This window comes from Chelon labrosus (assembly GCF_963514085.1).
Source record: "Chelon labrosus genome assembly, chromosome: 3".
Classification (NCBI taxonomy): domain Eukaryota; kingdom Metazoa; phylum Chordata; class Actinopteri; order Mugiliformes; family Mugilidae; genus Chelon; species Chelon labrosus.
In genome coordinates this window covers 30,471,073-30,496,672 of record NC_140339.1, presented here as the reverse complement: position 1 = coordinate 30,496,672, position 25,600 = coordinate 30,471,073, and the positions used below count along the sequence as shown (strand labels likewise).

Here is a 25,600-nt window from a genome sequence, read left to right as displayed (position 1 = left end):
CTGTATTGCCATTCATTTCTCCACGCAACACAATTGCTTTTCTTAATGTCTTATCCAGTGATTTTTTTTTTTTGTACCCACTTTGGAATCTGAGACATGTGAATAAGCCTTTTTTCAGTTTAGCAGAGTGGTCTTGTACCACATTTGAGCATTTGGTTTGGTTATTTTGCAGATATAGTATTGTGTGGTAAAAGCAGCCTTAAAAATAGGGTTAGGGTTAGGGTTATACATAAATATAATAACTCTGTAGTCTGAATGAAACAATAAATTACAGTTTTCTTAAGTAATATATCCCTGTTCCAGTCAGTCATATTTATTTGTGCATTTTATTGGTGCAAGTTTAGCATGCACTTCAAATATTTCATGCAACTCCTGAAAGCAGCACTCTGTACTCAGGCTTTGTTGTCCTTAGGGCTAGTTGAGCTCTGTTGTTATCTGTATACTGTTTTTATTTTGATAGCACATTTTTGATATGTTTTTATTTCTGTCCTTCAACTTCAGGTGGTGATGGCCGTTTTGAAGTGGACAGGAAGAATGGCCAGATACGAACTACAGGCCTTCCCCTGCAGCGAGACAGGGAGTATCTGCTGACAGTGGTGGCAGCAGATCGACTGGGCAGCCGCAGCGCCCTCGCTGTCATCTCTGTGGTTGCTGGAGCCCGGCCGCCACAGTTTACCAACGCTTCTTTCACCATTGCCATACCGGAAAACACCCCTGAAGGACAGCCGTGAGTTTATTCACATATACTCAGTTTGTCTACTAGACATCCACATGAAGTGGTATATACCCTTCGTACACTTACACATACATTTCTCTCAGGTATAGATATTCATTGTGACAGATTACTTTCTCAGTGCTTGCACAGTGTTTGAAAAGATGAATTAATCGTGGACATTTCATGTGAACACTCATTGGCTGCCAACATAGATCTTCATGTTTTCTAGACTTCTAAATAGATTTTCATGTGCAGCACAGTGAGAAGGGTGTCTTCATATATTTATATACTGATAAATTGAGCAATCGTCCATATATTTATGGTCATATCATCATTACTGGAGATAAGATAAGTAAGATAATCCTTTAATTTATCCCATAATTTTTGTTAAAGAAAAGTAAACGTTGAATAAATACAAAAATAGCAATTAAATACAACAGTAGTGCTACATATGTGGTCTACTGGAAGCAGGCTTGGTTGTACAGCCTCACAACAGCAGGAGGGAAAGACCAGTAACACTCCTTCACAGAGCTTTGGGGAAGCAGTCAACTGCTGAAGGCGCTGGCCAGTGCTGTTATAGCGCCATGGAGGGGGTGGGATTGGTTTTCCATCAGCGTTGACAGCTTTGCTTGACAGACACTGAAACTTCCTCTGATGCTGGATGGGGCTCCAGTCTGATTTGTCATTTGAAATGTTGCTATCATTAAACTGCATTTTTTAATTTTGTCAGAAAGACTTCCAACCACAGGCCAGTCTGGCTTAAAATACTGTATTTGCAGAGGTGTCAGATGCAAGACATGCACCTAGATGACACGGGCAAGCTAGTGTGGCAGCATCTTGTCTCTGATACCTACGATTCGAGCCAGAATGTGACAAACAGATGTTACGGACATCGTCATACCTAACAAAGCAGTTGTGAGCAGGCATTTTGTAGAATTTTGTCACATTGCTCTGTAGACTAGTTTCGGCTGATAGAAAAGGGATTTTTCTTCCCTCACTTAGGAATCCCTTCTTAAAGCCAGCCATACAGCTAACTAATCCAAACTCTTGTGTATTGTAAATAGATGTATTGCTTTTCATCATTCAGCTTAAGAGTGCTGGTTATTGACTAGGATGATGATGACGGCATCTATTTTTCATACTGTAACACTGAACCAGAATTATACTACAGTACACATTGATCGGTTTAAAACAACTAAGAGGGAAAATTAACACACACGTTGCCGGTAGTTTACAAAGTGTGCTTTAAATGCTGTGGACCTACTGTACATTGTTGCACAATGAATAGAGCTATATGCCATTACCAGAATCTTAAATAAGCAGCATGAACAATTTTATTAAGTCTTGTGGGGCCAAAACAAGACAGAAGAATTGTCTCATATTAATACAAAGAGCTGATTATTTAGTCGAAAGGAATACTTTGCCTACTAGCTTAAACCAGTTAGTAACTGATCAGCCTTTGATTTAGCGCATAATCATGAATTACATTTAATTAGTAATGCCCAAAGGCTAAATTACATGTCAATCCTTCTCAAAAGTAAATATTGCCAGTGGCACTCCTGTGTGCATTATTATTATTCTCATTATTATTATTATTATTATTATTATTATAATTATTATTTATAGTTGTTTCTAGAGCGTATACCTATAATTAAAGTTCACCTGTGTCAAACTCAGTGGATTTTCCACACTTGGCCCCACGATTAACACTGTATTTCATGGTGCAAGGGAAAATTTCGAAACAACCCGAGCTCTTTCTGGAGCTGGCTGTCTGGTCAAACTGAACCAAGCAAGTCAAGAATCTTCTTGGTCAAGAAGGCAACCAAGAACCCTATTGTTTTCTCCTTCCCTCAGACCTTTTTGTTAGAGCAGCTGGACAGAAGAGGCATCTGAGTAGGTTCTAAAGCAAGTGTATGTCTCTTCAGCACAAGCTTTACATACAAAATACACACAAACACACTTCCAGTAAAGTAGATATTCCAGTCAGTTAATACTGACTGCATCAGGTATATTGTGTTGGGTTAGATAACACATTAAAAAAAAAAAGTACATTCAACAGTGTATGTCTACATGACCCCACATCTATCCTGTCTGTTTCACCGAATTCATCTGTGCACCTCTCTAACATACAAGTATATTTGGAAGAATCTGTTTTATAACCTGCACTCCTCTACCCCAATCCAAGTGCAGGTGTTGCACATTATAGTCATTCAACAGTGTTGTTTTCTCCATGTATCTCCAGCTTCTTGGTCACACCTGCTGTGTCCTTCCAAAAGAAACCAATCAGCTACAGCCTCCTCATCAATCCCAGCAGTCTGTTCTCCATCTCAGCGGATACTGGTGAAATCAGCTTGACCCGCCCCATTGACTACGAGAGTGACCAACATCGCTATTTGCTCTTGGTGCGGGCCAGCGAGGGCCTGGAGAGCATGAGCAGCGCAGTAGAGGTATGTGCATGTGTGTGTGTGTGTGAGATGTGAATTCCAAGTCACATTTCCACTTCCAAATCCAGTGACTGGATGGTCTTCAAAACTCATGACTGCTGTAATTCAAGCAACTCTTAGTTACTGCTTTGCTGGAATTGTAGACCTAGTGCATCAATGGTTGTAAGACATATGATATATTTTGTAGACGATGGAATTCTATGAGCATCATTGAGCTGCTCAAATGGCTTAGATTTCATTTTTTGATTACAAGTAGCTGTAGAGATGATAACAGTTTTGACAAAAGACAATGGTACATTTGAAATGGTATTTCTTCAGTCAAACAGAAAAAGACTTATCTGACTGGAATGCCTGCTCTGGGATTCTCAATGACTTGCCTATGTTCTGAGGAAGTGAGACAGAACAGCGGCTGACAGCTGCAGGCACTGATGCATCTGGTCTGGTTTCCATCATTACTGTGGCCTTAGGCTAAAACATGTCCTGCTGAACCGATCTGTCCTCAGCTGCTCCACTCTGGTCCTCTATGGCGTACAGAGCAACAATAAGAGAGGGGAAGAGAGAGAGCCAAGAGTTGGAATTGGGAGTGGGTGAATGACTGAATTAGTGATGTTACATTTGCAAAATCTTTTCTGCATGTTTTTGGTACAGAAGTCAGTGAATCGTACTTTGTGAGTACTATGTCCACGGTCAGCTTCTCTCAGAAGGAACAGAGCCATAAGATCTCACTACCTTCAAAGAGCTACCAATTATTATATTGAGTTTCGAAGAAATGTGGAGAGGATAAAAAAGGAAATGACAAGTAGTTTGTATGTGCCTTTGTCTTCCCATTTCCCTTGCTAGCTACCCTCCTTAATCATGGTTTATAGTTGCATATCTTTTCTATACCATAACCTATGGCGTAACCTGACTTACACCTCCCAGAAATGTAACTACACGTTCCAGCGATGCAGACTGCAACAGCTGTGATTGGTCTAAAATGCATTTCCTCCAAGCACGAAAAATTCTCCCTTGTCCAGCCTCCTAAACTTTATCTACTAAATGTCTACTCTGCATTCTGTGTTGCAGTGATTTCAGTGAAAGTAACTGCTGCCCTACATTTTCTAACTATAACTAGACACCCCCTAGCGTTTTAGTAATGGTGTATTTACAGAACAATGCTGACACACGGGTAGAAATGCTTTCACCACCCCACCAGCTTAGTTCTCCTCGTAGACCCGCTGTGGGCCCTATCCACGTGCCCAACAGCTTCCGCTTAGTCTCTACATTTTATCATCAGTGATGAAAGGTCAAGACTCCAGCAACACTATTAGTGTATGGAACAACTTTATTAGACCGACGCTTTTCCCACGCACTTTGGCACGTCATTAGGGTAATCGGGGTGATGATAAAGTGTAATAAAGTTGTTCTATACTCTGCAAGTGATGACGTCTTGACCTTTCTACATTTGTTTTTCTTCGTCCATGCGCCTTAGTAGCAGGGAAAGTGGCACCAGAAATCATCAGTGATGAACCGATACCCATTCTGATTCTGGTCCGGATTAATTTTGTATTCACAATTTCAGTTTTCATGTCAGTTTTAAAAGACTTCATCATATCACAGTTATACTTGAAACAAAAATAAGAAGGTTTACGCAGAGATGGTTTGTACTGCTCTGAGTTCGGCCTCATTAATATATGTCTGAAATGCTTTCCATGACTGTAATCAGTAAAAGGTCTTTCCTGGAAGGTATGGAGTGTTTGGTGGTCAGCACCAACACTGGGAAAACTGTGTTGTGCAGGCTAATATTGATGAGAGGGTAAACCTTTTTACAGATGCCCTGCGCTTCATATGAGCTTTATTTCCTCTATACCTGCTTTTTGCTGCTTCCTAAACAGAATTATAGCACCACTCATTACATGGAAAATTCGATAGTGCAGTGCTTGCTGGCTACAGCTTAGATATGATGCATGGTCTGGCCCATGCATCTCAAAATAATCTTCCAGTACTTTTGGATGATTTTTGACAATGAGGATGTTCAGTCCATCCAAAATATACGTAATAGTGGATTGGTTCCAGTGCATCATACTAATACAGACTTAATGCAAGTTAGAATATGCACTCAAAAGAGTGTTGAGAGATGAGTGAAAATTATATTTTTTAAACTTTAGTCATTTAAATATGAAATCAAAACACGACAAGTACTTTTGGAGGACATTCTTATTTGTGCTTATTTGTGATTTATTCTCTTCTTTTTATTTCACTTTTATGATATCTGGACCTCATGTTTTCAAAATGAAATATAAAAAGTGAGCCAAGGATTCTGGCCTATGTCTGTTTGTATTCTGGAAAAGGAAGTATGCCAATTTGGCACTGGGTTGTTGGAGAAACGACTTTGGGACAGGGAGGTCGTTCATTCCCCTCTATCTTCATGGCTGAGGTGCCTTGAGGTGCTACCCAGGCACCTTGCATGGTTGCCCACTGCTCCACTATGTTCACTTAGATGGGTTAGATGCAGAGAACAAATTCTTTGTTAGTATGTACATACATATACGGTATACAGTATATACAGTACATATACTGAAAACAAATATTTTACTATACTTACATATACTATAGTGCGGCACATGTGAATGTAGCCAAGAAAAAACATACGTAGTGTTGCCATTAAATGTATGTCTACATACTTCAGCTCCTTCCACAGCAGCAAGACATGCAGCAGTCATCATCTTCCATCTTCATCTTGCATGCACGTTAGTAACAGGTAACTTAATCTGGCTTGACTTTGACTTGACCTGGCCTTTGACTTTGACCCTTGTCAGAGCCTCACTTGTACTGGCACAATTACTGGCTGACAATTACATCGACAAAACGTTTCTTCCAGCAGCACATATGAATGCGCATGTAAATGGCAGGTGTCATACCTTTGGGTTTTTCAGAAAAAAATATAAAGACAACCAATGGTCACAATAGATGATGTTTACTGTAGTATAAACTATTGGGGCTGGGAATTTAAAACGTTTTCCCATGCTTCTGCGTTGCAGGGCATGACATCAAACTTTGAATCTGTGAGGTGTTTTAAGAAGGAATCATAGAGAGGAAAAGGCTGTCCAAGGACTGACTGCATTTCACTAAACAATATGAAAAATTATGCTCTTCGCAATCAGTGCAAGGCTGTGACTTCAAGCAGGCGGTGTTTCCTATTGCCTGACTATAGTCTTATAACAAATCAGAAATTTTACACACCGCAGATGTATGTACAGGGGTTCTGCTCAAGGTCTCGTCCTGTTAAAAGGGAGTTTTTCCTTGCCACTGTCACCTTCATGCTTGCTCTGAGGGTTTCAGGCCGGGTTTCACACTGGATTTTGTAAAGCACCTAGAGACAATTTGTAGTGTTACGGACGCTATATAAATAAAATTGAACTGAATTGAATTAACCCAATAAAGTGGGGGTGCTCTTGTGAAAGTGAAACTCGTCAAGGTGAAACTACTGCTGCTACAACATCCAGTACATAGGTAGGTTTTCATCACCTTGATCATATGCGTCCACCGAATACAAGCAACATGCTGAAACACCCATCCAACATGGTTTTAAGCACCAGGACGTGTGGTCAGAGGAGGCAGACTAGTGCTCCACTTGGCCAAACAAGCAGCACTGTGACCTTTGTTGACTAGTGTATTGTTAAATAGCAATAATTTAACATTTTCAAGTTTTGTACATAAAGATTGGGTCCATTTGAACAGAAAAGTTTATTTTATTTTATCAGTATTATTTACTTACTTATTTGTATGAGTGCAGATAAGAGAAACAAAATAAAATGTGAAAATTGTGCATGCTCATTGCTTAACTTTAGAAATACAAAATAAAGGGAGGAAAAGCTTGAAGTTCTGCTTTTCTGTTTCACATCTTGAGTCAACAGTCTCAAACTAATTTACAGATAATAAATCTCGACACTTCTTAACAATTGGACACTCGTCTTTTTCTCAGCTTTCTCTGGCCCACCTGTCTGTTTCTCTCCCTTTGTTTTCTCTACAAGCATCACTATCTTTCTTTTTCTTTTCGTGTGTAGCTTTCCCCTAACTCTCATCTGTCTGTAGAGTCGCAATATTTACTGCCTGGAATGCACAGACTTGACCGGTGAAGTGTTGGCTTAACTCTCATGCAATAGATCTTTCCTCATCCACTAAACCACTAACCCGAAAGCAGCACCAGTTAAAAGACATAAAGCACCCCATCAGGTTTTAAATCATAATCTTCTGTTTTGGCTGTAGGTCCGGGTCCATACACGACAGTTTCTGGGTCCGGACCCGGACCGCGGTCTGCCTCTTAGTAACCTGTGCTGTAGACCTTTATATACTGGAGCTAATCTTTGGTACTTGGAAATTGAGAGGATTGACTGACCTCCTGGATGAAGGTGAAACTTCAGAGGGGATTAACATTACGGGGATAGTTGAGGGATCAAGTATTCCCCCAGAAAGCAAATGCGCATGAAAATGAGAAGCTCAGGACCTTGCTCGAGAATCATGTTTTCGGGGAAATCCCGTGGTAGCTCTCTGTACATCCATGGGCCACTGATAATTTATACACCAATTTGACACAATGCATACAAATGTAGGGCTCACAAGAGAAATTGGAACTATCTGAACTATCAAATAGACCTACATGTCAGTGCTTAACAGGTTTCCATCAGATTGGAAAAAGACTTCTTTACTTCCACATACTACATGGTTCAGTAAGAAACACTTATTCCCCGCAGTGTTGTTCACTTGACTATGTGGTTGGACCAGTGCTGCTCAGGCCAGCTCTGGTACTCTTCTACTCTTCAATTTAGTGTTACTTCATTTAAATTGCTGCAAAATCTTCCCACCACTATCTCTATGTTCTGTTTTCCCTCTTATTAAAGTTTACTATAGTTTTATAGGGGGGGAAATCACAATCACAACTTCAGGAATACTGTATCTGTTTCATTTTCTGCAGCTGTTCTTTTTTCAGTTTTGAATTTACTCTGCCTTTCAGAAATCTGTCACAAACAGAGGTGGTGTATTTGTGTGCACTGAGCTCACTGAGCATGACTTTAATTTGCAGGTAGTTTCCGAGATTCTCCCTGCAGGAGTGATAGCTCATTGGCACCATTAGTTACCTAACCAGCCTGAGACGTGCCTGCAGCTTTCCACGTTTGTGTGTACGCACACATTTCTGTGCGTGCGTTTGAGCTCATCTTGCTTTATTACGGCTGACTTCCCCTCTCTCTTCATTCAATCTTACTTTTCCCATGCCTTGTACACACACATGCTATACCTCCACATATCCTATCACACGCTTGCTATATCCTGTCTTGCTGCCACATAGATTGGCTCACTATAGCACGCAAACACGCACATGCTGTACACGCACAGACAAAGATTGACAAGTCACTGGCAAACACACCTCAGGGAGTTGACATGGTCAGGTTTTATTTTGTTGTCCGTTGCATCGAAGCTGATCTTTGCTGAAGGATTAACAGATATTACAGAATTTCATCTTACCTACCAGGATTTAATACCAGTGGCATTTACAAACCACTCATTCTGTGTGTTTATCTGCCATGTTTTTGTGTGCACTGCCTTGTTTGTGTGGCTGAGGGTCAGAGAGACTCGCCTGCCAGCCCATGTCTATATTTATTGCTCCCGAATACTCCAAGCAAGCAGTTAGCATCTGGTAGAAGATGCATTGTTTGCTTTCATGTCCCTAATGAACTGCATTATCATGTCTCACCAGGACACACACACACCTTCATGCACACACTATACAAGTTCATCTTTGAACACCACTCATTTGTTATCTCAGCTTCTGAAAAACTGCATTCTCCTCTGACCTACTGGTGTATGCTCTGTAGCAGCCTCCCTCCCTGAAGAGGGGTAAATAAACCAGAGGGATCAGGGTCAGGGCATGCCTTTTGAGGAGGTTGGGATGGAGCTTCCTTTTGGTTAAGGATAGGGTTAATTTGGGTTACTCGCAGATGAAAATGGCTCCGGATGCAAAGAAAACCAATTTTGGACAGTGCCTGAAGTAGTAATCCCAGATTTAAAAATTTCATAACACCATCCCAGCGTGACTTTTAATCTGCAGCGGTTTCACTTGTGATTGCCTGGGCGTTTTTTGCACAAGTAGATACAGTATCACCCTTACTAGAATGTACAAACTATATTATCATTTTGATTGTTTACTATTTTGTTATTTTATACTTTTTTTCTTTTTCTCATTTACTAAAATGCTTGAGATCTGTTTTAACATAAATGTACTTCATTTATGTCAAACAGGTTATTTTGAGATTTTAGAGCACTGGATTTGATCACTATATGTGACAAAGTTCGTGTGTTCTAATGATTCATTCAGTAGACTTGACTTGATGTAATTTACTTCTTACTATTCTTTTCTTTTTATCTTCTTTTCTCTTTTCATCTTTAAATTTCCTTTCTCTTCCTCAATTTTCTCTCAGGTACGGGTTGCTATTGTCGATGAAAATGACTGCGTTCCAGAGTTTCTTCAGTCAATTTACAGTAAGGATGGTGTACCAGAGACTGTTACTACAGCAACCTCCCTGTTGCAAGGTGAGACATCCCAGAAGACCTATTCTGTTTCCCCATCCAAATCCCACCAACATTATTGAGAGCATTCTTTATTTTTGCTAATGAATTGTGCAGCACACAGGCTCGCTTAACACAGCCTAAACTATTTTTGCACCAAAAGACAATCCATTTCTCGTTGTTGTGTTAGACATGCTGTATATGAAAGGGAAATTAGAGATGCTTTTAACGTTTTTACTTGGCTTTTGTGTTCTCAAAATTCAGAAACGAAAGCACTAAAGGACGTCTGGTGTTTTTTTTATCATTTAACTTCACTAATTAAAAACTCCCACTCAGTGTAGAAAATGTTCCAGTCGGTTCTAATTAAGATGATGTCTTTACACACACCTGATAAACACAATAGAGCTGTATGTGTTAAAAATCGAACAAATACTGCACAGTGGTGTGTGTTTTTGACTCTGGGCTGAATGAATATCAGCAACTAAAATCTGTGTAAATCACATGAAACATTTTGTGTATCTTAATCAGTCAACACTCGGTTTACCTCAAACTGGTAAAGCAAAAACAGAATTTTACAAAGAAATAATCCAAAGGATATCATTATTGAAAGTCTTTGCCATGACTCCCTAAATTCAGCTCAGGTGTATCCCATTTCCTTTCATCATTTTTTAAGATATCATGTGGTTCAGTGGTAAATGTTATTGTAATTGGACAAGATATGGTGAGTTTGGTCAGATCACACACATCAGAGCATGTGGATGAAGGAACTGTCTGCAGAACTCAGACAGGATTGCAAAAAAACAAAGCACAAGCACAGTGGTGTTGGGCCACACGCTGGCACCAATTATATGAGTTACCAAGCCTCAGGTGGCCACAAACTATGAGTCTCATAAAATGAGAATATCAGTCTCTTAACATACACTGAACTATCCATTTAATATTTAATATATATTAGTAACTGTAGTCCAAGTGTATTGTCTGTCTAGGCTAATGGTGCCAGGTTAGCAAGGAGAATTGTTAGTAGCGTGTAGGACCTTGTGTCTGTTTGATCTAATATTAAATCAGTGGTGTGGTGAAGCCAATTACCCAGTAACTCTGAAAAGTCACAATACTGCTCAGTGGACAAACCTAATCAGTACATGTACTGATGACAGTGTGAAGCAGCTCTGTGATTAGCTGAGTGTACACAATTACGCTAAATAAGCTGTGTGAGCCCAGTTAGTTGCCTGTCTACGAGAAAAAAAGAGGAAAGGAGCTCATATATGTGTGTGCCGCTTTGTTAACTACCAATTACATTGTTGATAAGCCAGCTGGGGAGAGTTATGGTTCCGATAAGGAATTCAGTTTTCGCTGTGCCGCGTTCTGACGATGCAGATCTGAAGAAACCAGTCCATCCTTTGTTCTCCTTTGCAGAGATAGCAAGCAAGTTGGACTTCAAAATGTTTACATGGAAGAAGTTTGTGGAAGTTGCTAGAGCTGGCTAGCTGGCGTAAAGTGAATAATTAAGGAATAAGAGATGTGACCAAGAACCCAATGATCACTCTGGCTGAGCTCTAAAGTTGAGATGGGTGCCAATTCCAGAAAGAAAACCGCGACATTAGACGCAAGCATCTCCTCAGTTACAGACTCCTGAAGGTCCCCTTGGAGTTTGCAGAATAGCAGTAGAGGGACTCTCAGACTGTGAGAAACAAGGTGCTATGGTCTTATGAGACCAAGATTGAATTATTTCACCTCTGTTCTGAGGATCACATCTGGAGGAAACTCAGCTTGGCTCATCAATTGCACAATACCATCAATGGTGAAGCATGGGGTTGGCAATTTCACGCTTTTCAGGAAAAAAAATGAAAATTGTTTCCCATCAACCTGATAGAGCTTGGATTTGTAGACAACAATTGCAGAAAATCCCCAAAACCAGGAGTTTAAAGTTGATTGTGTCATATCCAAAAAGACTCAGCTGTAAATGCTACTGAAGGGTCTGAATGGTAATGGCACTTTGATATTTCCTTGTCATTATGGGATATTGAGCGTAGATTGTTGAGAAAGAAACATGAATTTAAGTCATTTTAGTTGGAAGCTGCAACATATCAAAATGTGAAAAAGTTAAGACGTTTGAATACTGAATGTGCTCTGTGTCCCTGGAAATGAAACTAAATCAGATGCAGCTCAGTGGGCGAATGTGTGCCTCCATGGGGTCTGTGATATGCAAATGTTTAAGAAGCCCCGCTGCAGTGGTTTTCAGAACAAAACTGGAGTGACAGAATTTTTTTTAACATTCATGTGTTTTGACTGGTCAGTAAATACTTGAGTAGGTACTTGTCAACACTGGCATCCGTGAAATCAATGTTGCCTCCATCAGTGCAGCCCCTCTAGCCTCTCCTCTCCTGTAACAACCCAAAGTCCACACACCATTTAGGTTCCATCTAATGTGGAAAAAATGGTAATGGTCGCTGTTGTGGTAACTTAACACTGAGAAGGCCAAGCTTTGTTAGGCAGTGACAGCCTGCCAACACAACTGACAAAAAAGTATTTCATGGTATTCTTATACACTCACAAAGACTACTCTGGTAGCCACATTAAAATGCAAATATGTCCAATAAAACAACATTTCCTACGCAAAACTCAAGCTGGTTTATTTACAAAAACTAAATGCATGGAACACCCACTGCATGCAGCATGTAAATTATTAATGCCTGCAGTTATGACACCTCATTGGCATTGCTCATTAGCTTCGACTTCAGGCAGAAAACATTGTGGGCGGTGTAGTGTTACTGCAGTGAAATGTATTGTCATCACTGCCATCCTCCTTGCCACTATCATTAGTTAAACAGGCTATCTGATAATAAGGGTGCTCCAATCAAAAGGTTACTGACCATTATCCCACCAAACCACCACCATTACTCCACCAAACTGATTTGATCGACCACCTCTATAACGGCCAATCGGAAGCTGATCAGATGATGCAAGAACTGTGAGATAATTTCCTGGCGCACACCCAAAATTGATTCAGATACGCCGTCTGCTTTGTGATGTCCTGGTCAATGGACTGCAGCAGCAGAACGTATAACCCCAAGTCCCCAGAGAAAGTACCACCAACTGGCTCCTTGCATGTTTTATATGCTGGCGTCAGCAACCAAGCACCATAACAGATGAACCTGTCAGTCGTTGTTCAAAGTGGACAGCCGCTTGTTTTTTGACATGACAACAAAAAAAGCTTTTCCACTACCTAGGTGCACCGTGCAGAAGTGTTGATAGTGAACGACTTTTTTTTTTCCGTACCACAGCTCATGTTATAGAAGAAGAAGTTTTTGTTTTTTTCCATTAGCCTTCTGATATTTAAAGTAAATAGATTTTGTTCCGTCTATTAGCCTATTGGAATTTATTTTTGTGGCTTTAGTATAATTCATTTCATTTTTAAACTTAAAAATTTGTCAACTATCCAGGTTCAGTGTTCCCGAGTAACTGAATTTTCTTACACCTTTTGTCAAAATAAGTCATTTTTGAAGTGGCTTCAAACAGACACTGTGAGAAATAGTGATGTGTAGCAAAAATGCTGATCAGAGTGCCCCTACTTGATAATAGGAAAAATTTGTTATAAAACACCAACACACTAAAGGCACAATAATCTGTAAAATCTCCTGGTATCTTCTGAAAGCTCTACAGGTGAATCTGCATATTCTAAAGATAATTTAGTAAAATTTAACATGGGGTTATACAGAAAAGTGTGAATGTTTTTGTTAAATTCTGTTTAGGCAAGTTTTAGGCAACAGGCGTCCCATAAAGGAGACTATAGCCCTAGCCGCGTGGTTTGATTCCAGCCTGCGCCCTTTGCTCCATGTCATCCTGTCTTAATTTGAATCTTAAGACTGCTCATTACCTTCTGTCTCTCTTCACGTACAACAAGCCAATAAAGTCGCTGTCCAGAATGGCCCACTGGCTCTGCCTCTATGCTCTCGTTCCTTGACGGGCGCTTGATAAGCACCTGCTGTGGCACAAGGGAAGGGCAGCACCTGTGAGCACACAGTACAGAAGAGAAAAGAACCTCACTAGAAACGTGCAGAAACACTCGGCACGTAGCAGTTCTCATTTGACTTTGTACACAATAGCTTCCTCTAAACGGTTTTATTTCTAGTCAGGATTACGCCAAGTTGCCTTTTGTAGTGGCTTGGTTTGATAGAGATGTACACTGTAGCTGAAATAAAATTAGCCCGTGGTTTTTTAACTTAGTTGGTGAGACGCGTTGACTGTTTTGAAGTATGCCTCGTCAAGGCCCTGTAGCGCTTTTATGGGGCATAGACATGCTGTAAATGAATTACATACTGAACAAAAAAATAAATCAATTCATACTAAAACTATTATCACAGAGCACTCAAAGGGCTTACAACAAGCACACAGTGAAAAGCTATGGGGGCACTGCATGATGTCAACAGAGATTGTGTGCAAGAAATCCATTCAGTACAAACACAAAGGGATTTTTTAGCTCAGTCTCAGCAGTTCAATGTTAAACAGGACTAGATCAGTACTTTGGTTATGAACAGTAAACTGCATTGGCTGATGCAATGCCAGAAATTGCTGTTAAAATGCCAGTGAGTTTGTGAAAGTGAATGTGGGAGAAAGTAAATGAGTGAATGATGGAGTGAGGTGTATGTTGTGGGAGGCACAGCATGCTCTCAGCTTTCTGCCATCAACAGGTGCACTTAGGGAGGCGAGAATATTCCCCCTGCTGTGCCCTTTGTGTGTGCACCCATCTCTGTGCATGTTTGTGGATTTTTGGATAGGGATAGGGTTGTCCACACTTCTGTTAGTGGAGTAAAAACACACATGCCCCCATAAAAACCTATCCTATGTCTACCGGAAAACAGTGTTTTCAGATTTATACAAAATCAGTTAGCTGTTAAATTTAGTCCAATGAAAAAATGGTCATGCAAGGTGTAATGTTTCCAAAAATACTTACTGTTTTCCCGTTTTAGATTTCCTAAAAAACAAAACTGAATTTATGTTACAATTAAGACAATAGCCAATCTCCTTCCGATTGCATCTATAACTAAACAGACCAACCTCCTAAAATAAAGATTTTTTTCCCCCTCTTGTAATTATGCTATGTTAAAAGGCACCATATTGTATTAAATGAGTTCAAAGTAATAGGGTTCCTGCATCGCTTTGCTAAATCATGTCCTTGTAGTCCCAGAATCAGTTCCACCATGAGAGTGAATACATGTGTACTCGCCAAGTTAGGAAAAAAATAAACTGCAGTACCAAGCAAGCCAATTATTTCGCTTTCCATAGAGATCTGAGGATCCCGCAGTTTCCCATCTTCAGTCTAAAATCATTATGTGCTAGAAAGACTTGGGAGATGCAGCCAGAAATGTAGTGTCCTGCTACCCCGCTGCATGTAGTGAGGCCAGCACAACAATGCTGATTCAAGATTACTTAAGGACTTACTGATAAATAAACATTCAAATGGTGCCCTGAAGAGTAAAAATCTGTACTTAGTACTTTAAATATTGACTCTTATGTTTCATATGTTTGGCTACTCCATGCAATTGGAATCTGGGCTGACACTACTTATAGCAGTTCATTTTCTACCCATCGTCATCGGATGAGAGGCTGTTTATCATTTCCCTGCAGCCAAACAGCTGCATTTCAGTAGTAGTTTAGAAAAATGTCAGTCCTTGTAACCAGGGCTGTGGTGTAGTCTAAACGCACATAATTTTTCTTTTCCAGCTCGCAAGGCTGACATAAATCGAAATAGCACATTTTTTCAAACATCAGAGCAAGTCATATAAAAAGTTCAGCCAATTCTGGACAAACATGTCAATTTTTCATACGTGATTTGATGCGTATATCACACATGTACACTGCTACAGGAAGGAAATATGACCAACTATGAAATTCCAGCTCATCTATTAGCTGATGACAAACGTTTGATAGTGCTGTATTTCAAAAGTGTTAGCGATTGAAGAGGACAAAAAAATAACACTTCTCAAATTTAGGTCCCTGCAGTCACTTGATGATATTCAATTGTGTTTCTATGGTTACCAAATGTTCTTGCACAAACACTGGCTATATGTCCTTTATATCTTACAGACTGGGTGTCCACTTTCCTGACCATTTATTATCAGCATGTGGATTTCATTTTGAATGTAGCTTGATTACATACCACAAACAAATTGCACAGGATTTTGCTTGCAAACTACATGCCACCTTTTCAGATGGTCTTGGTCTAAATGTTTAGTCTGCAGCAAGGCACACCTGATGAAATTAACCAAACATATCAGAGCCCACACACACGACCAGTTCAGTTTGTAATATATTTTTTACATAAGACGATGCCTTCCTCTGATGCAGTTCAATTTAGAGCTTAAGGCATACATTAGATTTTTGTAATTTAACTGACTATAGTTAAGATTATGATTATGCAATGATGGAGCCCACAGTCTACAATTTTAGTCATTGCTACTGTACTTGGAACAATATTCTACATATTACTTACTATTAATCAGATATGTTTCAAATAAAATTGGACTGTATTAAAATGCAGTAAAACAAATCATGTGAAGAAAGTTTGTAAACCTTTTTTCATTTTGTGGGCATTTTGTTAATTTAACACACTTCAGACTATTAATTTGAATCTTAAGTCGCTATGACAATAAAGAATTATAGTTTGGTAACTGATTCAAACAGTGGTGTGTGCGTGTGTGTGTGCGCTTTCACTTCTGTATGGGCCAAATGCAGTGTAAGGTGAATTGGGGAATTGAGCTTTTGATGGGGAAATGTTCTTGTTAGTGTAAAATATGCTTATTCAAATCCCTGGTGGTCTTTTCTGTTTTAGCAAGGCAATCAATTTGTGGCCAGGCGAGGCCTGGCCCCATGGATTCCCAATGTGTGATGCAGAAGTAGAAATGTTGCAAAATGACAGTCCTTTCAATGCATGCTGTGCAAATAGCACTTATTCCCTTATGGTAGTGGGAACATCACTTCTTTTAGCGCCATCCCTTTACTGCATATGCCACATAGCATGAGAACAGAATAGATAATCTGAGCTATTATTAGTTATTAAAACTGAACTGACGTGTGGACTCTGCAAAAGCTGACCAAAGTGTTGTTCAAAAAGAAAACAACACACACAAAAAACAGTAAATATAGTAGGAAGTAATAAGTGAAAAGTAAAAAACACACCAACGACAACAGTAATGTGAAATAGGCATATGCAGGTAAATAGACATGACAACTAATTGTTGAATTAGTAGACCCAAAAAGGCCCACTGAATGAAAATGTGTTTTAGCAGAGGATTAAATACAGAGTTGGAAGAAGTACATCTAATATCCAACGGCAACTGTTTCTGCAGCCATGGCAACTGCAAAGGCTCTGTCACCTTTTAGTTTTAGTCTTGGCTGTGGGGCATACAAGAGAGATTTGTTGTCAGCTCTAAGAGACCTAGGAGCTGAGTTGCAGTGAATAAGGTCTGTAATATAAGATGTGGCCCAGCCTTTAAGAACCTTAAAAACAATCAGCAAGGTCTTAAATTGAATTCTAGAATGACCAGGGAACTGGTGAAGAGAGTGTAGGACCGAGGTGAAAGGCTCTTCACTTTTTAGTACAAGTCAGCATCATTGAAACTGCATTTTGAACCATCTGCAAGAGAGTTAATGAAGACTGGGGAGGGTCTCAATACAGGGAACTTCAATGGTATAAAGGACTTTTCCCCTCATGGAAAGACTCAATTGGTTGGAGAGTTTGAAAATGTTTTTATCTATTTTATGATGTAAGGAGTTGGTTTATCAAGACAGAGCTCGGAATCAAAGATAGCAGCCATGGTAGGTGGATTATCTTACTGGCTAGAATGTCGATACATATTAAATGATTTATTAGACCTTTGTCTTCCATCCACGGAGGTTGCACAAAATGTATGAAATTAATATGACTAGCCACGGTCAGCCTTATGTGTTCTCTATACTTCATAGGAAAATATGTCTGTGGGGCCTCTGTGTTGTCTTGTTTAGCTCCTCTAACTTTTTTTTTTTTCCCCATTCTCTACATCTATGCTCTAATTTTTAGTGTCAGCCAATGACTGTGACTCAGAAGAGAATGCAGAGTTGACCTATTACACCCTGAGCCCAGACTTCACTATCTCACCTCACGGGACCATCTTCCCCACGGGACGTCTGGACTACGAGAGACCGAATCATCTGTATGAGTTTGTTGTCATGGCCATTGACAAGGGGGAGGTCCCTCGCACTGGCACAACTACAGTACGGATTAGAATGGCTAATGTTAACGATGAAGCACCGGAGTTCTCCCAACATATGTAAGTAAGAGTTGGGATTCTAATCTCCTGATTCATGCACAGTTGTTTAGTGTCTGTGGGATATTACACAGTTAGGTTTTGATGGTAGGAAAGGGAAATTATGGTTAGCTTTATCTATAACCATACTCTTTGATGATAAAAGGTGCTGGCTCTCGTACCTTGTGTCTTAATCATCACTGACAGTGAGGGTCATTTTGGTTATGGCACTATCTTAGGCACACTCACATTACCATCATCATACAAATCTATTTCTCTCTGTACACAGACGATGCATAAAGGTTTATAAGCCACATAAAATACATGAACTTCAACCAGAGCTACTTCACTTAGGATGTAGATGTGTGAGTGAAAGTGAGTGAGAGGATCTTGAGGTTGAGTTATCACTGTCAGACAGGCCTATACAGAGTTTATTAGGAAGCCCAGTGGAGGCTAAACAACATGATATGCAGAGCCAGTTAGATTCTCTATAGAAATCTGCTTTGGCCCGGTGAAACAACTTAACATTCAGAAAGAAAGTTGAATTTTAATGTGGCCAACCCATGATCCAGATTACAAACCAGGTGCAAATGATGGAGGCTTCACTCAGTGGGTGAGAAAAGGACTCTCCACATTATGTCTAGAAGTCGAAAACCAGGAATTCATAGACTTCAAGATCATATCTGATAGATACGGCCTTGCTTGGCAGGATTTCTATAGGTGCCTCCAACTCCAGCACTACTTTGATAAGAACATTAAAGGACTTATACAGGAAAATATGTCAGGTATTATCAAAATTTTTATCAAAGCCTGTAATACAAAACTGCCTATAAAGATCACTGGCGAACTATATAGACATATAGTTGAATTAAGAGGTCACTCAGCAAACTTTATTAAGGTGAAATGGGAAAAGAATTGGGAACTGGGACTGTGTACTTCTGAAGACTGGACAAATATAATTAACATATAAATCACCACTACAGCCAAAAGTCTAAGCAAACAGGACTACAACCTACATGCTGGAGAGGCTGTATACACAGTATGGCAGATCATACACACATATTCTGGAGTTGTCCCACTCTTACATCCTTCTGGGAAGGAGTTCAAAGTATTATCAGTGAAGTCTTGCAGTATCATTTTAATTTCACCTGTTTATCATTCTACCTGGGTAATATGGACGCAGAATTGCCAAAAAAGACAGATACCTCCTAAAAATCTTCATGGCAGCCAACAAAAAAGCCATAACAAGAAGATGCCTCAACACAGAACCTCCCACGGTTAATCAGTGGGAAGCCATAATTAAAGACATCCAAACTATGGAACTACTGACTTTTAGTCTCAGATTATGAAGGGACAACGGTGATGCCCTCTGGGAAAAATAGAGCACCTATAAAACAAGAAGAGGTGATAACTTGTCTTAATGCCTTGTATAGTTTGGTTAAGAAAAACAGTGACCATGTTGCTGTAATCAGTGACAACCTACTCACAACCCCATGGCTCACTCCTGTTTTGTTCCTGTGAATGTGCCCATATGCATGTGTGCAATTGTGTATGTTTATTATTGTTTGGGCATATGAGTAAGTGTAAGTGAACATGTGCACGCATGTGTTCAGGTGCACAGACATAAATGTGTGAATATATCTTTTGTTTTTCTTCTTTTCTTTATGTTGTTCTTTTTATATCAATGAGGATAATACGTGGTTAGCATTTGAATTATTTTGTCACATCTTATTGTACCCATAACCACTTTTATTCATTACACTAATGCTGCCCATGTTTTGTAAAAAAAAAAAAAAACAAACAAAAAAAAAACTTGAAAAATAAAGTATAAAAAAAGAAAGTGAGTGAGAGAGTGAGAGAGTGAGAGAGCGAGAGAGCGTCCTTCCTTGTCAGGTTAGCTCCTCACAGCTGCTTTTCAATTCAGCTGTGCAGCTGCCATTAACACCCTCCCCCTCCCTTTGCTGCTGTGGTGCCTGCATCTTTTAATTGGTTGATTTTCTGGCAGAGAACTGGGCAGATTGGTGAGGCAGGGTCAATCAACCATGCCCACCAGCAACCTCAGGAGGCCCTGAGCCCAAACTGTGTGCATGTGTGTGTGTGCATATTCAGTAATTGAGAAGGACCCAGTAAAGTGGGCTGTTGGTATGGACTGAGTGATGTAGTTATAAAGTGCATTCATGCATCGTGCATCTGATATCCATGTGTTTATGTTGTTCACCGGGGAAGGGGGTTCCTCTGTGTGTGTGTGTGTGTGTGTGGATTGGGTTGGATTGATTTACTGTCAGCAACAGCAGAATAATCAGTCAGTTTTTCTTTTATAACCCTCACCCCTCAAATATAGCTGCCCCAAAAATAGTTCTTGACAATCTATGATGTATCATTCAAGCATGGATGCACACACTCCAGAATCAACTATGCAGGCACACGCACACACATGCTCATATACATTCAAATGTGCGCACAAGAGTACGGATGAGCAAACACATCTGTTTTGTCTTTGATGAAACTAATCTAGTAGGGGCCGTTAAGATAAAATTAATTACTTTCCTTATGTTGTGCATGCTGGCATGTTGTGTTTGCTAGTGAAGACGTGTGGGAGAATCGTGGGTTTTGAGTCAGTGCATGCGATAGAGAGAAAGAAAAGAGTGAAGGAGAGAGAGGTCATTAAATATATCATTACCCAGGCAGAAAATGTGGCCCATTTGTATTGATTCTTGGAGTTGGAAGCATGTGATAATGAATATCAATGTGTGTGTGTGTGTGTGTGTGTGTGTGTGTGGCCAGTCAGTTTGAGTCAGTTCAAGTCTAAAAGTTTTACTGAACAGTGTTATTGTGATCCTTTGGAAAGTGACAATGGTGCAGAAAACATATATGTTGTTTCATGTTTTCATGACTTCTATACTTGGAGTCTTATATCTTCCTCTGCGCTGCATGGCTCTGACTTCCTGGTGAGTGACAGACTGCCCAACCTTTCATCTGTGTGCTGTCACTTTGCCATTAGAACCCTGTTATCACCACCTGCCCGTTGCCACGGAAACCACCCTCAGTGGCATCCACTGTTGCATAAATGCGTGCACTGTTGTGTTCAAGTTTTCAAGTTCTTAATTTTCAAGTTAAATGTCATGTGTTTAAGACACACAATACAAATCGTGTGCTGTGGCTCTGTCTGCATTAACACAAAGGACACAGATTTACATAGTAGTCATTACACTATATACAGCATATATGATACAGAGTAATACAACAATGTGAGATGCATATGGGTGTGTCAGCTGCTCAGACAGCATGACTGCCTGTAGAAAGAAGGTGTTACTGAATGTGTGGTGTGATATTCGATTCTCTGGTAATGTTGTTTCAGATGGAAGGAGTGAGAGCTCAACACGAGCGTCTTAATGATGTTTTTAAGCTTTCCTTTTGCACCGTGTACTCTGTATGTTTTGAAGTGGTGGTTGTATTTTTTGCAGCTGTCTTCACAGTCCTTTGAAGCAGTCTGCAGTCTTGAGTAGTCAAATTGTCAAACCTCGCTGTGTTACAGCCTGCCAAGACACTCGATGGTACTTCTGTAAAAGTTCACAACAGTCTTGGTATTCCTGCCAAAACTGTTGAGACATCTCAGAAAATACAGACTTTGCTGTGCCTCACTGAGGATGCAGTTGATGTTAAGAGACCATGTGATGGTGTCTATAAAATGTCAACCAAAAATAAAACTGTCATTTCAGCAGAAGTCCCATCCATGGTAGCCCTGAAGTTAACAATTAGGGGTCCATGCAAACGAAGTTGCAGGAACCCTATTGATTTTGTTGCGATTTTTATTCTTATTATTTAGATAGAGATTGTTCATGACACCATATGCATAGTTGTTCCACCTCCCTCCTGTATGACCTGTCAGCACCGTCACTTATTTGCCCTTCCCTCTGGTGTCATCACAAATTTTCTTATGGCACTGTGATCATATTTTGGAACACAGTCGTATATAAACAACCTTACAAAAGTAGCAATGCGGTGCAATGGTATAGATGAGTGTTTTTCACCTCCTCCTACAGTCTGCAGTTTGCCTGTAAAGAAATCAGACCGCCAAAATGTCTGAATTTTAACACTGGTATGGATAATACACTTTGCAGAACAACTGTGATAGTGTCATTGACAGCTCTGTTAGAGCAAGAAGCAAACTGTAATGGATTCAAGGTTGGGGACGTTACATTCAATACACTGTATTATGTAACCAAGGTTTGAGTTATGATCTTGGCTTTGTGTTGACTCAAGGTGAAGTTAAATGTCCAGGTAAAAAGTCAGCCATATCACCAGTCTGCAATAGCTGTAGTTTTTACTGTATTTTAAGAAAATAATTTGGTACCACAATATAATATGGTTACAACGGAGAAACAGAGAAAGATTTACTAAAGATTTACTAAGGAAAGCAACCAAAAGGTTTGATGTGTGTTTTGCAATGTTTTACTGTAATAATCTAAAGAGTAGAGTAAAATAGAGGAGGATAGAGCTACTAACCTTACTTAGTATGGACCTTTTCAGTTGCAACCCAACATAATGTAAGTGAATGTTTATGGTAAAGAACACACTACCGGTATAAAAGGATAGTTACATTTCTATTTGTAGCTTATACTGGATTAACAGTCAATATATATATATATATATTCAAGTTATTTTATTTTGTTATTAGGACAAAATTCAACATTCTGTTGCACATGTGTGTATAAACCAATCAGGCATAACATTATGACCACCTTCCTAATATTGTGTGGGTCTCACTTGTGCCACTAAAACAGTTGGGACTCATCAGAGAATGGACATGGACCTTCTGAGGGTGTCCTGTGGTATCTGGCAACAGAATGTTGTTAGTGGGTTGGGATGTTTTTTTTAGTTGTTCCTAAACTGTTTTTGTGTGTGTGTCTATGTCAGGCAGCATCCTGCTGGGGATGGATGCTGCCATCAAGGAGTGTCATTGCTATGGGATGGGGGTGCCTAGACAGTTGGTACATGTCTAAGTAACATCCACATGAATGCCAGGTCCAAAAGTTTTCCCAGCAGAACATCGTATAAGATGGCCAAAGTTATTCACTTCACATGTCAGTGGTTTTAATGTTGTGTCTGATCCGTGTAGACCTACATTGCCAAATTATACTTAAAAGAGTGACATTATTACTGGTAAGGAGCCAAAGAACCCTAATATAACAACTAAATGATCCAAGAACAATGCTCCATTACCTAATAAAGAAAAAAAAAATGTAGGCAGCAATAAATACCTAAACGAAAATGGCTGGTTCCACGTAATTACACAGTTCTTGCACAGTGTATAAAAGCACAGTATGTATCTATCTCAAAAAAGTAACCTGAAAGAATGTGACTAAACATGTCTGCTGTCTGGAAGTACTTTACAGAGCTGAGAAGAAACTGCTGTTGTATATCCAAAAGCATTAAAGAAATGCAACTGGACTGACCATCAGAAACTCTTCTTTCTGATGAGTAACACCCACAGATGTCCCCTTTTAAACCGCAACTCACCACCAGTCCCTTAGAACTGAAGATGCCAGTTGGATAAGTGGCAACATCTCTTCAAGAAGCTGTCCAGTTGCCTTTCTTCAACACTTTGGGATCATGAACTGGATGACTGAAAACCTTCTCAGACATTTCTATTGTATAGTTTTATCATGCTTTGTCCAAACAGAATTATGATAGTTATGAAGTGTTTGTTGCTGCAGTATCAGTGCTTGAGTTAAGCCCTACAACATAGAGCTATTTAAGATATTTAAGTTTTTTAGCTGGCTATTTATTTTGTTAAAACTCCAGTGTAGAGTGTTTTGTTTTGTTATAAACCACTATATTTTTAGTTTCTTTATGCTTATTTTCCACAACTAAGGAGGCTCTACTGTTGTAAAGTAACACGAAAATCTTAATACATTACTAATCTATTCAATTGTCAAGCATATAGGTCTATATTGGATTGATTTTGAATTGTATTGTACTTAATACAGTTGCCCAGTGCACATTCAAGGAGACTTCAGGTAAGATGAGAACAGCCTTGAATCACCAGTGAGGATTATTTTTTTAATTTACTACAAATGATCGGGATTGGATGGGGGGGCAGAAGAAAAAAAAATAAAACACTGGGAAATCCCTACAGCTACACATCAGCCCAACATACGGTACCACTGGTTAAAAAGCCAGTTCTGCAAATGTATGCTCAAAGGAAGTGACAGACACTGACCATCAATGCCTTTATATACACTACCGGTCAAAAGTTTTAGAACACCACACTTTTTCCAGTTTTTTACTGAAAATTATTCCGTTTATTGTCTCATTGCACTCTGAAATGAAAGCATAGAACAAATAAGCAGTTTGAGTTGAAAAAGAAACTGGATGCTGGACTTCCTGACTGGAAGACCACAAGCAGTGCGGGTTGGCACCAACACATCCAGCACCATCACCCTGAACACAGGGGCCCCCCAGGGATGTGTGCTGAGCCCCCTCCTCTTCACTTTACTGACTCACGACTGCACACCGATGGATAGCTCCAACCTATTCATAAAGTTTGCAGATGACACGACTCTGGTGGGTCTCATCAGCAACAGAGACGAGACCAACTACAGGAACGAGGTTAGCCGCCTGGCTATGTGGTACGGAGACAACAATCTCTCCTTGAATGTGGAAAAGATAAAGGAGATTGTTGTGGACTTCAGGACAGCGCACACTCAGCATGCTCCTCTGACCATCAATGGTGCTGCTGTGGAGAGGGTGAGCAGCACCAAGGTCCTGGGTGTGCACGTCACAGAGGACCTCTCCTGGGCGACCAACACCGCATCACTCGCAAAGAAGGTTCAACAGCGCCTCTACTTTCTGCGCAAACTGAGGAAAGCCAGAGCACCGGCCCCCATCATGCGCACCGGCCCCCTTCTACAGAGGCACCATCGAGAGCACGCCTGCACCGCGTCCTGCCGCAAGACCCTCCATCGCATAGTGAGAACAGCTGAGAAGATAATCGGTGTCTCTCTCCCTTCCCCCCAGGACATTTACGACACACGTCTCACCCGCAAAGCCCTCTGCATTGCAGGTGATCCCACCCACCCGTCACACAACTTCCTCAGTCTGCTGCCATCAGGGAGGAGACTGCGGAGTCTTCAGGCCAGGACCAGCAGACTCAAAGACAGCTTCATCCACCAGGCTGTCGGGAAGCTCAATTCCTTACCTGCTCTGCCCCCTTAACTGCTCTGCCCCCTCTCCCCGTTCTGCTCCCCGCTCACACACACACACACACACACTAACCTGGGACTCTGATCCCCCCACCACCACCACCCCACGGACTATACTTCATCTGAGAGACCAATATTGTATATACTGTATTATATATATCATATATCATACCCTTTGCACCTGCCCAACTCAGGGGTCGCACCAGCCACTTTATTTTATTGTAGCTCATTCTATTTTTGTTTTTATTTTATTTTTATTTTTATTTTATTCTATTTTAGGTATGTATGCGTGTAGTATATATATGTGTATATGTATATGGGTGTGTATATGTATGTATATATAGATACATAGATATATATATATCTTATATTTTTACATTTCATATTTGTACATTTTGTGTTTAAGTTGCT

The 25,600-nt window shown here is 40.1% G+C and overlaps 1 protein-coding gene across 1 annotated transcript in view; it reads left to right on the top strand.

Annotated features, from left to right (window-relative positions):
• LOC311485741 (neural-cadherin) overlaps positions 1-25,600 on the top strand; it is a gene marked incomplete at both ends in the record, with an annotated part of 265,222 nt that overhangs the window by 88,116 nt on the left and 151,506 nt on the right. Inside the window, 4 exons of the mRNA XM_084541334.1 lie at positions 502-727; positions 2,958-3,162; positions 9,615-9,726; positions 17,759-18,008. Of these exons, the coding sequence (XP_084397460.1) occupies positions 502-727; positions 2,958-3,162; positions 9,615-9,726; positions 17,759-18,008 (793 nt within the window). The remainder of the gene's footprint in view (positions 1-501; positions 728-2,957; positions 3,163-9,614; positions 9,727-17,758; positions 18,009-25,600) is intronic.